Source organism: Schistocerca gregaria, chromosome 7 (assembly GCF_023897955.1).
Source record: "Schistocerca gregaria isolate iqSchGreg1 chromosome 7, iqSchGreg1.2, whole genome shotgun sequence".
Lineage (NCBI taxonomy): Eukaryota > Metazoa > Arthropoda > Insecta > Orthoptera > Acrididae > Schistocerca > Schistocerca gregaria.
In genome coordinates this window covers 272,147,684-272,161,760 of record NC_064926.1, presented here as the reverse complement: position 1 = coordinate 272,161,760, position 14,077 = coordinate 272,147,684, and the positions used below count along the sequence as shown (strand labels likewise).

Here is a 14,077-nt window from a genome sequence, read left to right as displayed (position 1 = left end):
GCAGGGAGCGTGCTCGGGTAACGTAAGTTGTAGGGCGACGATTTCGATATGCGGGAAATCCGTATTAGTGTCTTGATTAGGTACAAATTTTCATATGTCGCTTTAAGTTGTACATGTGTACCCATTAATGTGAATTTCAGGAATAAATATCAATATTTGAAGCTGTATATAGACTTTTGAGTAGACTGCAACACTGCTTAGCAAGAGGAAATGAATACAGTAACTTCTGACATTCTCGCAGAAGCTGGAGGGGAGTTTGACTATTATGTGGATGTTTGTTGTACTTCCGGTGGAGGACACATGCACATTTATTAAAGATAAATCAAAACTTTGATCAGAGCTGTAAAAAGTACCTGAGGTTGTATGTGCGTGTACGTAAGATTTATACTCTTGTAAGTTAGAATGGTTCTTTTGAAAATAAAAGAGCTTTGTAGTCTTATGCGTAAGTTCAAATTACCCCAATTTCCTATCCAAATTCATGGAATGATATAATCTTCTGAAATCGAAGGAATCGTTTGAAAAACTCTTTCAAAATTATAGACAAATTTAGCAGGTCGTGTGTTTCAGAAAGTGAATATGGAAAATCAGACAGATTATCGCCGGAAAACCACACTTAGGCTGGACAATGTGGTAGACGAGCGATGGATGAAACCGGCAGGCGGACTCCGTGTGGCTCTCTTCTCACGTTTGCGAGTCAGAAGTTTTTATTCTACAGAATATACTAGGCGAGCCTGTAGTCACTGACCCAGTGAAGCCGTGAGTTAAGTGTTGAATGTTATGAGTGCCGCTTTTCACAACGATATTCCTTCATTTACATTCTGATACACTTATTACTGTAAATGTCACTGTTAGCTCATTTATTACCAATGTAGGAAATCTATGGACATACTTACTTTGTAATGCCCATAGTTTGTATTTCTTTAGCTCGTGGAGGAAGATGCGACTGTGCCTTACACAGAGGCTGTTGTTGATTTTGGAATTGGCCAGCGAGAACACTGGCAAATGTTCGAATATGCTGCCCTTCAGCGTTCTGGATTGTACATTATCTTCGTTTGACTCTTCTCGTTCTTCATCTGCGACGGCCAAAAGCGTTTCTGGGCTCACTTCATCTGCGAACACAAATAATTGTTTGTTACTCTGATGTTGAATTGCTATACAGTTTCGATCTGCTAATAACGACAAAAGTGATAAGTATAGGTTGAATATGAGAGAAAATATAACATTAGAGAACTTATTTGGAGTAATCACGAAACAATCACAAAATAGGTCGTGAGCAGGTGGACTGATGATGTGGAATGCAACATAAAATAGTTGGAGGGCAGGGAAGCCTTGTAAGAGTGAAGGAAAGGTGAAAACTGACTTTTGTGCTCCTGTCAGAGATGTAATTTATTGACATAACAATTTAAACTTACAAATAAGCAACAGATATTATTAAAGGGATAACGACTGTAAAAAAATTGAAATTTGACACAGGCAGCATTATATGTTGGTGGATAGGCCTCTTTATCCTTTATGAAACCATGCAGATTAATTGTAGAATTAAAGGTCATAACTATGAAACTAAAAAACACAGCAGAATTAAACTATAAATATCACTTTTTCGAAGTCTATTAATTATCTCCAATATCGACGCAGAAGTTTCAAGTTTGGCTCAAAGGTGCCTGTAATGGTACAAAAGCATGGTGTCCTGTGACGTCACGCTCGGGCTCGGGGACGCTTCAAACAGCAAGGTATATATATATATATATATATATATATATATATATATATATATATATATATATATATATATATATAATCAGAAGGGGGGTTAACGATGTTACAAAGGCACGAAATTTCACTAAAATGTCACACTATAGGAAGATCATCAGACCCCTCTTACCCACATTTCACCCCCTCTTTTGACGCCTGTGCGAGGAGGTGAGAAACGTGACTCCCAACGTTGAAATCACGCGGTTTTCTTTTGGGTGGTCGAGGAAAGCATTTCAGACACGCTGGTACTCAGAATCCACACGGAAGGTCTCAGGAGCTGTGACTGAAACCACGTATTCCCTTGGGGCTTTCGTTTTCACACAATTCGCGGTCGGAAACGACAGTTCGCAGTGTGACGAGCAACAGGACGACGCGCTTGACAACCTTTCACACTGCTGACACCCCGGATGATGTAGTCCCACTCTAGCCAGCAACCTCACAAACGTAATCCCGTCTCTTTGGAGTGTAGTGTGACTGCAGTTTTTGCTCTGATGTACTGGGCGAAGCTACTAGGGACATTCAAAACCATTCAACGAAATTTGAACGCGGTCCGAAGCAGTACAGCCTTCCTGTTTCACGCTTTATGTGGCATGATAGCATATGGGGTGTGAACTGACATAAAAATGGCTCTGAGCACTATGTGACTTAACTTCTAAGGTCATCAGTCCCCTCGAACTTAGAACTACTTAAACCTAACTAGCCTAAGGACATCACACACATCCATGCCCGAGGCAGGATATGAACCCGCGACCGTAGTGTGTGAATTGACATAAAACGGTAAAGTATCCCTCTAAGACCACTCAGGAAACACCGTCGGTGCAGCCCGCCTGCCCACATTTACTGAGAAATTTAGAAGTGTAACTGAACAAACAGAACCTGTGACCTTTGTCCGAGGCGCCAGCAGGCAGGCTGCACTGTTGCTCGCCGGCCTGCTAGTACTGTATGTCACGCGGACTCGGAAGCGTGTTGAAAGGGTTGCCTGTCTGCAAACGCCTAGGACTTCATCACAGGTTGTCTCTATTCAGTGCTAAACCAAGGCAGCTGGTTTGCACTGAAGGTGTTGCCGAAATGTGTGGGAGGGAGGGAGGGTCTTTAGCGGACACTTTGCCGTTTTTTGTCAATGTCACACCCCTCTGTTATCATGCCACATAAGGCTTGAAAGAGGAAGGCTGAAAAAGCATACGCACCCTTTGCTGCTTCTGATCACGTTCATATTTCGGCGAATGGTTTTAAACGGTCCCTTGCGGTTCCACTCTGTACCCCAGGGCAAACATTGCGGTCGCACTGCACCCCAAAGAGTCGCGATAGCGTTCACTGGTGCTGCTGGCAAGCGATGTCCATAGAGAAGAGCTGAATGGTCCGGAGTTGTCAGTAGTGTCAAAAATTGTCAAGAATGTCGTCCTGTTGCTTATCACATCTCGAACTGACGTTTTCGACCTCGAAATATGTGGAAGTCAGCGCCCCAGTGGCAGGGGAGATTCATGATGTCGTTTATGCCATTCCATAAATCTTTACGTGTCGATTCTGTTTGACGGTGTGTCTGAAATCTTTTCCTCGGCCACCCACAAGGAAACTGCGTTATTTCAAAGCTGGCCGTCTCACACGTACACACTGCCGTTGGGCAGAGTTGTGGTCAAATATGGTGCTAATGTGACATTTATTTATTTGCTATTTTCTTTTAGTCTGTAATCTAAGCAATGTTGCACACGAATTGGTATGAATAAAGCACATAGTATTTTAATATAATTTCAAATGTGTTAGTAATAACTAAGTATTATACTATTTGCGGTGGGAAAATCTACATACAATAACTACATTATAACAAAAATAATAACTAAAAGGGTCTGTATACTACCATTTGGCCGTCTGACGCTCAGATATCTGTTCATCCGGAATCCAGAAGGCACATGCTGCTGATCTATTACATTATGTGGCATTGGTAGGTCACAATTTTTGTAGTTTGAGATCATTAACGTTCCTTACACCTCTCGTAATCTTCCGAGCTCTGGCATTTATTTCGCTCGTGTCGACACACTGCTGTTTCAAACGTCGCCGAACCAGAGGGTGACGTCGAAGGACGCCACGCTTTGCATCATTACAGAGGAAGGTTGTAGGCGCCTTTGAACTAAATTTCAAACTTAAGCTTCGTAATGGGAGACAATTACGTGATTTTGGAACAGGGTGACGCCTTAATTGTATTGAATAGGAAAACGAATTGTTTTCTAACAGTCCTGTTACCCGTGTTTTTTCTTTTCTTTTTTAATTCCCAGGTAAAGTATTAAATGTTCAAATGTGTGTGTATTCCTAAGCGACCAAACTGTTGAGGTCATCGCTCCCTAGACTTACACACTACTTAAACTAACCTAGACTAACTTACGCTAAGGACAACACACACACCCATGCCCGAGGGAGGACTCGACCCTCCGACGGGAGGGGCCGCGCGATTCGTTACATGGTGCCTGTAACCGCTCGGCCACTCCGCACGGCGGTGCAGTATTAATTTCAATTATAAGTGAAAATAAATGTTAATTCCGAATTGTTGCTGGGTGATGGGAAAAGGGTGGCAAGTGGACAAGAATCCATTTATTAATATTTGAAGAAAAAGATGGTTTATATCTTTCTGAAACACAGCTTCTGAGCCGCACCCAGCTTCGCGTTCGGCAGTATGCAGTACTCTGATGACTTAGGTGAAAGCGGCAGATATGCGTAACGGTCAATTAACATCAGCTTTTTAAAAGACGTAATATTTGCCATTGACTGTAGAAATGATTTAATTTTCGCTGTCGTAATTTCAACCTTGAGGCCATTATGAAGTGGTGTAACGCAACATGCTGTGTTAAGGTTGTCAACGTCGTTAAATGGCTCAGATACGACGATGGCATGATACCCTTCTGTCAGAGGATTGTTACAATTTGACAAGTGCTGAAGTACAGTCTTTTGCTGTATACCACTTGATAACGACCTTAAGGCCGAAAATGCAATAGAATTAAATCTTTAGAGTCAATAGCGAATGTCCTGTCTTTTAAAAATCAACCAACAGGCGGCACTCACAATGCGAGATTACGATGGGAAAGAAAGCTCATTTGAAGTACGTGTTCGTCATCCGCAGTATGTACTTGGACCGACGTATTTACTGTTGCACCATGCTGCGGATACTGCAGTTATTAACGCTGATACAAAACTGTTACAAGTTATTACGAACACGCGCAGTGCATGTAATTTTCTTTAAACACTATATGTCATTTTATTTGTTCTAGTAGGTTGCCGCTTTCTTTACGAGCCACATGAAGTGGTAGTTTTACATCCAGTTAATTGCAGCGTGTGCAGTTTTTATATTAACTGCTGCATGTATCTCAGACACGTGGTTTTTGTTGCGCCTACACCGAGGCGCCCGCAGGTCACGTGTCACACAGCCGACCGGTTCAGGCGGAGTGTCGCCCATTTGGAAAACGCAGGCGCGGCTCATGCACGTGTGATAACGTAGCAAAGTTCTGCCGGAGTACCCACGTCGAATACACTGACGCAGAAAAAGAATCGCAACACCAGGAAGGAGTTGTGCGGCGTAAAGGTACGTTCGTAGTCGTATTCCTACATGTGAAAGATGGCGTCTATATCCAGATTTCGCGCCAGTCGTATAAGAGCGGCGCTAGTAGCACAATTATGAGCAAGCAAATTAGGTTTGCTGTAAATACACGCTGTAACAATCGTGAGCTGTAGTTACCTTAGAGATTGGATGTGGTTGGGTGGTGTTAGTCAAGAATGCCTCTGAGGCGACAAAGACGCCGTTATCGCCACCTTATTAAGTTCGAACGAGGTCGTGTATTATGGCTGCACTTGGCAGCAATGCAGCCATTGTACATGACAGCTAGTATCCGTGATCTCGACAGTGTACGGTCGTAAGAAGGCTGGGCTCCGTATGTCCACGTGCCACTACCGGGAAGACCATTGCGCTCGGCCTATGGCTACGGCCTATCGTATTGCATCTACGGCAGCAGTCTGAGCAGAAGTTGACATCACAGTGACTAACGAACTGTCACAAATCGGTTACCTCAAGGACAGATCCCAGCCAGAAGCCCTGCAGCGTACGTTTCACTGACTCCAAACCACCGCTATCTCCGACTTCAATGGTGTCAAGCGAGAGCTCATTCGAGGGCAGGGTGGAGGTCTGATGTGTTTTCTGATGAAATGTGGTTCTGCCTCGGTGCGGTGGTGCGCCTGCGTTTGTTAGAAAGACGTCAGTTGAGGGCCTGCAACCAACCTGTCTATGTCCAAGACACACTGGACCCATATCTAGCGTGCGATTTCGTATGACAGTAGGAGAACTCTCGTGATAATCCCAAGGACCGCGACTGCTGATTCGTATGTCATTCTTCTGATTCGGCCTCATCAGCAGCATTCCAGGGGGTGTTTTCCAACAGGATAATGCTCACCAAAATACCGCTGTTGTAACCCAACATACTCTACATATTCAGTCTGGAACCGCGCTGCTGCTACGGTCGCAGGTTCGAATCCTGCCTCAGCCATGGATGTGTGTGGTGTCCATAGGTTAGTTAGGTTTAAGTAGTTCTAAGTCTCGGGGACCGATGGCCTCAGATGTTTAGTCTCATAGTGCTTAGAGCCATTTGAACCATTTTAGCTCTACATAGTGTCGACATGGGCCTTTTCTATCACAAGATCTGTCTTCAGTCGAGAATACATGGGATATCGTCGGATAAGAACTCCAGTGTCATCTACAAACAGCATTAACTGTCCCTTTGTTGACCGACCAAGTGCAACAGGCATGTAACTCTATCCCACAAACTGACCCAATGAATGCACGTTTGGTGCTTGTATTCAACATTCTGGTTATTATTGTACCAGCATTTCACGTTTCCGAAGCCTTCTCACGCGCTTTCATTAACCTGATATATTGTAACGGTAATCTCTTGAATATATTACCTAGAGGACCGTATTCTCGAAATTTCATTACTTCACGTTAATTATTTTTTGATGTTGTAGCTTCTTTTCCGTCACTGTGGGTGCACGACGGGGTCGCTCCAATCACGTGGTGTAACTCTAGTGAAGACATACTCCTACACCGCCGGGGTTTTATAACCGCATTGTGGCACCTCAAGCCCGCAATCTCGTCTTGGACTTCACTATCGCTGATACTCTATGTGATCAAAGTATCAGGATACCCCCCAAAAAATACATTTTTCATATTAGGTGCATTGTGCTGCCACCTACTGCCAGGTAGTCATTAGACATCGTGAGAGAGCAGAATAGAGCGCTTCGCGGAACTCACGGACTTCGAACGCGGTCAGGTGATTGGGTATCACTTGTGTCATACGTCTGTTCGGGAGATTTCCCTGGGTCCACTGTTTCCGATATCATAGTGAAGTGGAAACGTGAAGGGACACGTACAGCAAAAAAGCGGACAGGACGACTTCGTCTGTTGACTGACAGGGACTGCACACAGTTGAAGAGGGTCGTAATGTGTAATACGCAGGCAACTATCCAGACCATCACTCAGGAATTCCAAACTGCATCAGGATCCACTGCTACTACTATGACAGTTAGGCGGGAGGCGAGAAAACTTTGATTTCGGTCGAGCGGCTGCTCATATGCCACACATGACGCCGGTAAATGCCAAACGACGCTTCGCTTGGTGTAAGTACCGTAAACATTGGGCTGTTGAACAGTGGAAAAAAGTTGTGTGGAGTGACTAATCACGGTACACAATGTGGCGATCCGATGGCAGGGTGTGGATGTGGAGAATGCCCGGTGAACATCATCTGCCAGTGTGTGTGGTGTCAACAGTAAAATTCGGAGGCGGTTGTTATGGTGTGGTCGTGTTTTTCATGGAGGGGGCTTGCACCCATTGTTTTGCGTGGCACTATCTCAGCACAGGCCTACATTGATGTTTTAAGCACCTTCTTGCTTCCCACTGTTGAAGAGCAATTCGGGGATGGCGGTTGCATCTATCAACACGGTCGAGCACCTGTTCATAATGCACTGCCTGTGGCGGAGTGGTTACAGGACAATAACTGGCTTGTTCAGAGTCCTGACCTTAATCCTATAGAATACCTTTGGGATATTTTGGAACGCCGCCTTCGTGCCGGGCCTCACCGACCGACATCGATACCTCTCCTTAGTGCAGCACTCTGTGAAGAATGGGCTGCCATTCCCCGAGAAACCTTCCAGCCTGCGAGAGTGGAAGCTGTCATCAAGGCTCAGGGTAGGCCAACACCATATTGAATACCAACATTATCGATGGAGGGCGCCACGAACTTGTAAGTCATTTTCAACCAGGTGTCCGGATAGTTTTGGTCATATGGTGTATCTGACGCCGCGTCGTTCGGTACTCCCTCAACTGGATATCGACCACTCCTGAAGCTGGACTGTTCAGGGATTTCTATTATTCGGCACTCCAGACACAGGATTGATCCACGGATCGCCGCCCCTGCGGCAGCGCTAGCCCGGTCATTGAAGTGTTGTATTATTCTCCAGAATGAGATTTTCACTCTGCAGCGGAGTATGCGCTGATATGTAACTTCCTGGAGGAATAAAACTGTGTGCCCGACCGAGACTCGAACTCAGGACCTTTGCCTTTCACTGGCAAGTGCTCTACCATCTGAGCTACCGAAGCACGACTCACACCCGGTACTCACAGCCTTACTTCTGCCAGTATCTCGTCTCCTACCTTCCAAACTTTACAGAAGCTCTCCTGCGAACCTTGCAGAACATGTTGTATTATTCTGCTTCTTGTCTCCGCTTACAAGGAATAAACCTCGTTGATTACTCACGCCTTCTGTTATTTGTTGTCCAATCCTTCACGAACACAAAAGTTTAGATTACTGTTAGTTCTATCATGTAGTACTGTTTGGAGAGCCGCGCGTTGTGGCCGAGCGGTTCTACGCGCTTCAGTCCAGAACCGCGCTGCTGCACGATCGAATCCTGCCTCGGGCTTGGATGTGTGTGATGTCCTTAGGTTAGTTAGGTTTAAGCAGTTCTAAGTCTAGGGGACTGATGACCTCCGATGTTAAGTCCTGTAGTGCTCAGAGCCATATGAACAATTTTGAACTGTTTGGAGCAGAAAGCAGCTTTGGGCGGCGGAAGTTTATTAACAGTATCAGATGCATGTTACAGAGGCCCAGTGACGATTTTTATGTTGGTAAACTGATACTTCCAGGGATTTTTTTTATTTTAGGCTCTAATAGTGGCGCCTCACCTGAGTCAGACTACATAAAGTCTTGATCTTAGACCACAGGTTGCAGTCATTGAAACATTTTAGGAAAGAAAGCCGCTGCAAATTTCTTAGAGCAGTGTGAAACTTGACAACTTCAAGGTATATCCCTAAGGTTTATAGCATCTCCATGTCTAACTTTCATCTTTGTCTTACTTCAAATAAAAATATGAATAAAATAGCGATGAATGACTCTTTTAAAGAAATTAGCTTTAAATGAAAATTCCTCTATATTTAAATAACGACATTCACTGCCGGAAACAAATGCAACTCCCTCAAGGACAAGGTAAATTTATTGAAAAGAGATGCGACACTTAGATCATCATTGTAGTATATGAAAAAATTCAGACCAAATAAAACACGTCAGAGTACATGGTGCCTTTACAGTCCATCAATACCCAGTAAACCCATCTCTGGCGGAAACGGATGCGTGAATTCTCAGATGCAAACGATCATACAGGTGTCGATTGGTGTCCTGCGATATCATGTCCCAGACATTTTACACTCTCTGTTGCAATTCCTCTACGGTTGTTGCAGGCTGTGGGGAATGGATAACTTCCTGTTTCACCACATCCCACGCGGGTTCTATTGACAAGAGATCTGGTGATCTTGATGGCCACGGCAGTTGCTACACAGCAACCCTGTATGGTCCTGCATAGTCCTGCTGTAAAAGCACACCATCTTAGCATCGAAGACACAGCAGTAGCACAAGAAAACAGCCGCTGCAATGTTACTTTATCCTGAAAACACACCAAATTTGGGTGCAAGTTGGAACTGATGGCCCCTCACACCGTGGAGCCTAGGGTGGTACCTGTGGGTCGTGAGGGAATGCACTTTGTAATAGGCAGCTCACCAGGTCTACACTGTACTCGTATACGCCCATCACTCGCATACAGACAGAATCTACGCTATCATTGAGGACGAAACTGTGCAATTCCGTTCTGCAGTCCATTCTAGCAGTCGTGGTGGGTGGTGTATGGTATCACTGGTAGCCTGATCGGAGGTACAGGTGGTCTGAGTTCTGCTGGAAACAGACGGTTGCCAGTGGTCCTTGGCGACACAGGAGGTGCAACATTTGCCCGGATTTCTTATCTGGATGATGTTCGGGCGGCCACCACTGCTCGCACAATGCGCCGCTCTCGACGTGAGTCTTTACCAGGCAATCGTCCAGGACCTAGTCCAAGGGCGTGGGAATGTTCCACAGACTACTGATGGACGCAGCTACACATCACCGACACAATGTGCGCAGCATATACAGCAGTTCGTTGATTTGTCCATTTAGCTTCCTGCAGGCCCACATTGCGGCGCCGTTCAAATGCCTGAAGATGCTCAACAGGAGTACGCACTCGTCGGTTGGGCATTGTTGTACCCTCAAGAGAACTTTGCAGACACTGTTCCCCTCTAAAGTCTTGACAATTACTGCCTGCAGAGTCAAAACAAAGGGTGCACAGACAATCCTCCTGAGCTCCCTCTGATGGGCAATGACCGTTTCAAATTTATCACTATCACTACAACCATTCAGTATAGCCGCGCAGAGTGGTCGCGTAGTTTGAGGTGCCATGCCACGGATTGCGCTGCCCATCCTGCCGAAGGTTCGAGTCCCCCCTCGGACATGGGTGTGTGTATTGTTCTTAGCGTAAGTTAGTCTAAGTTAGTTTAAGTAGTGTGTAAGTCTAGGGACCGATGACGTCAGCAGTTTGGTCCCTTAGGAATTCACACACACATTCAGTATACACATATTATACCCTGGTGCCACTGAACTCAGTGTTTGTGGGTGTTCATTTTTTTCGGGCAGTGGAGATACTTGATAAAGCCTCTATCTAGGCCGACGGTAATAATTTCAATTTGCAAAGAGCGATAATATCAGGAGACGCTAGGAAACAGTTTTGTTTTCTGTCTCTTGCACAGACATCGCAAACAGTTGTGAATGGGTGACGCAAACATTGACAGCCTAAGTGTAAGGTTGATGGCCCGTGGAGGAGAAGAATCGGAAGGAATCTACGTGGCAACGTCGAGGGCGATATCCAGGCAGTCGGCTGATTGGGGGGAGGGGACCAAACAGCGAGATCACCGGCCCCATCGGCTTACGGGAGGATGGGGAAGGAAGTCGGTCATGCCCTTTCAAAGGAACCATCCAACATTTGCCTGAAGCAATTTAGGGAAATCACGGAAAACCTAAATCAGGATGGCTGGACGCGGGTTTAAACCGTCTTTCTCCCGAACGCGAGTCCAGTGTGCTAACCACTGAGGCACCTCTCTCGGCATCCAGGCAGTTCTAGAAGGTGTAGAACTTGTGCAGAGGCACCCCTAAACGGAAAATAGTACAAGGAAACATTTATATTTCGAAAAATGAAGTAATTCAAACTCAGTTTTTTATTTGAAAGGCTGACTTCAAAGCGAGATTTCCATAATTTTTAATTTCTTGTGGAATATAACATAAACGTTGTACATATTCTACATCTACATCTACATTTATACTCCGCAAGCCACCCAACGGTGTGTGGCGGAGAACACTTTAAGTGCCACTGTCATTACCTGCCTTTCCGGTTCCAGTCGCGTATGGTTCGCGGGAAGAACGACTGCCGGAAAGCCTCCTCGAATCACTTTAATTTTACTTTCGTGATCTCCTCGGTAGGTATAAGTAGCGGCAAGCAATATATTCGATACCTCATCCAGAAACGCACCCTCTGGAAACCTGGACAGCAAGCTACGCCGCGATGCAGAGCGCCTCTCTTGCAGAGTCTGCCACTGGAGTTTGCTAAACATAGCCGTAACGCTATCACGCTTACAAAATAACCCTGTGACGAAACGCGCCGCTCTTCTTTGGATTCTCTATCTCCTCCGTCAACCCGACCTGGTACGGACCCCACACTGATGAGCAATACTCAAGTATAGGTCGAAAGAGTGTTTTGTAAGCCACCTCCTTTGTTGATGGACTACATTCTCTAAGGATTCTCCCAATGAATCTCAACCTGGCACCCACCTTACCAACAATTAATTTTATATGATCATTCCACTTCAAATCGTTCCGTACGCATAGTCCCTGATATTTTACAGAAGTAACTGTTACCAGTGTTTGTTCCACTATCATATAATCATACAATAAAGGATTCTTCTTTCTATGTTTTCGCAATACGTTACATTTGTCTACGTTAAGGGTCAGTTGCCACTCCCTGCACCAAGTGCCTACCCGCTGCAGATCTTCCTGCATTTCGCTACAATTTTCTAATGCCGCAACTTCTCTGTATACTACAGTATCATCTGCGAAAAGCCGCATGGAACTTCCGACAGTCCAATAACACTCCCCTGTGGCACGGCAGAGGTTACTTTAACGTCTGTAGATGTTTCTCCATTGAGAACAACATGCTGTGTTCTGTTTGCTAAAAACTCTTCAGTCCAACCACACATCTCGTCTGATATTCCGTAGGCTCTTACTTTATCAGGCGACAGTGCGGAACTGTATCGAACGCATTCCGGAAGTCAAGGAAAATAGCATCTAACTGGGAGCCTGTATCTAATATTTTCTGGGTCTCATGAACAAATAAAGCGTGTTGGGTCTCACACGATCGCTGTTTCCGGAATCCATGTTGATTCCTACAGGTTAGATTCTGGGTTTCCAAAAACGACATGATACGTGAGCCAAAAACATGTTCTCAAATTCTACAACAGATCGACGTCTGACTTATAGGTCTATAGTTTTGCGCATCTGCTCGACGACCCCTGTTGAAGACTGGGACTACCTGTGCTCTCTTCCAATCATTTGGTACATTCCATTCCTCTAGAGACTTGCGGTACACGGCTGTTAGAAAATGGCTCTGAGCACTATACGACTTTACTTCTGAGGTCATCAGTCGCCTAGAACGTAGAACTAAATAAACCTATCTAACCTAAGGACATCACACACATCCATGTCCTAGGCAGGATTCGAACGTGCGACCGTAGCGGTCGCTCGGTTCCAGACTGTAGCGCCTAGAACCGCACGGCCACTCCGTTCTGCACGGCTGTTACAAGGGAGGGCAAGTTCTTTCACGTACTCTGTGTAGAATCGAATTGGTATCCCGTCAGGTCCAGTAGACTTTCCTCTGTTGAGTGATTCCCGTTGCTTTTCTATTCCTTGGACACTTATTTCGATGTCAGCCATTTTTTAGTTTGTGCGAGGATTTAGAGAAGAAACTGAACGCTTCACGCATAGTCCTCCTTACGCTAACTTTTAGATTCTGTTTGTATGAGAGGTTTTGGCTGCGTTTAAACTTGTAGTGAAGCTCTCTTTGCTTTTGCAGTAGTTTCCTAACTTTGTTGTTGAACCACGGTAGGTTTTTCTCATCCCTTACAGTTTTACTCGGCACGTACCTGTCTAAAACGCATTTTACGATTGCTTTGAACTTTTTCCATAAACACTCAACAAGGGCTGAATTAAAATCGTAAATAAGGATAGTGGCCAATTTTTTGGGCAGAATGCTTGTGGCAGCCGATAAAGAACCATACCGGTGACACATGGTGACTCTGCTATGAGAAATAGATAAGAACTTGATGAGAACATCCAGAAATTATTGTTTCCAGGGGTGATAATTGAAACAGCGATGAAGTACAAGAGGTAGGATAAACTTGTATGAGAGTGTGCTGAAAAGTATTACCTCCGATTTTTTTTATTAAAGCTCTTAAAACTTTTTAAACAAAACAACCGTTATTAAGATTCCACAGTTTTATTCCTCATGTCTGCATATTTATTTCCCGAAATAGTCACCCTCGCGACGAGCACATTTCCCTCTAAAGAGACCAGTTTGTTGATACCGTCACTGTATAATGCCATAACCTCGCCTCTGCTTGCACTGCTGCATCAGTATCAAAATGAGGTCCTCGAAGGTGTTCTTTAAAGTATGGTCTGGACTGTATGGAGCATGGCCGCTGACAGTGAACCCAACGCCTCTGATTGTTGCAGTTATCGCAGTGCTCGTACGTGGTATGGCTGTGTCGTGCCGAAGGAGAGGGTGCTCCATGAGTGGACCAACTCGTAGGCCCAATTGACACAGAAATGGCGGGGCGCGGACGCCTGGAAACAGCGACTCGGCGACTCGGCGCGGACGGGACGTGAGCTATTAA

At 45.2% G+C, this 14,077-nt stretch overlaps 1 protein-coding gene across 1 annotated transcript in view; it reads right to left on the bottom strand.

Annotated features, from left to right (window-relative positions):
* Positions 1 to 14,077, bottom strand: part of LOC126281971 (nose resistant to fluoxetine protein 6-like) — a 316,561-nt gene that overhangs the window by 174,995 nt on the left and 127,489 nt on the right. The window contains exon 3 of the mRNA XM_049981346.1: positions 894 to 1,109. Within this exon, the coding sequence (XP_049837303.1) occupies positions 894 to 1,109 (216 nt within the window). The remainder of the gene's footprint in view (positions 1 to 893; positions 1,110 to 14,077) is intronic.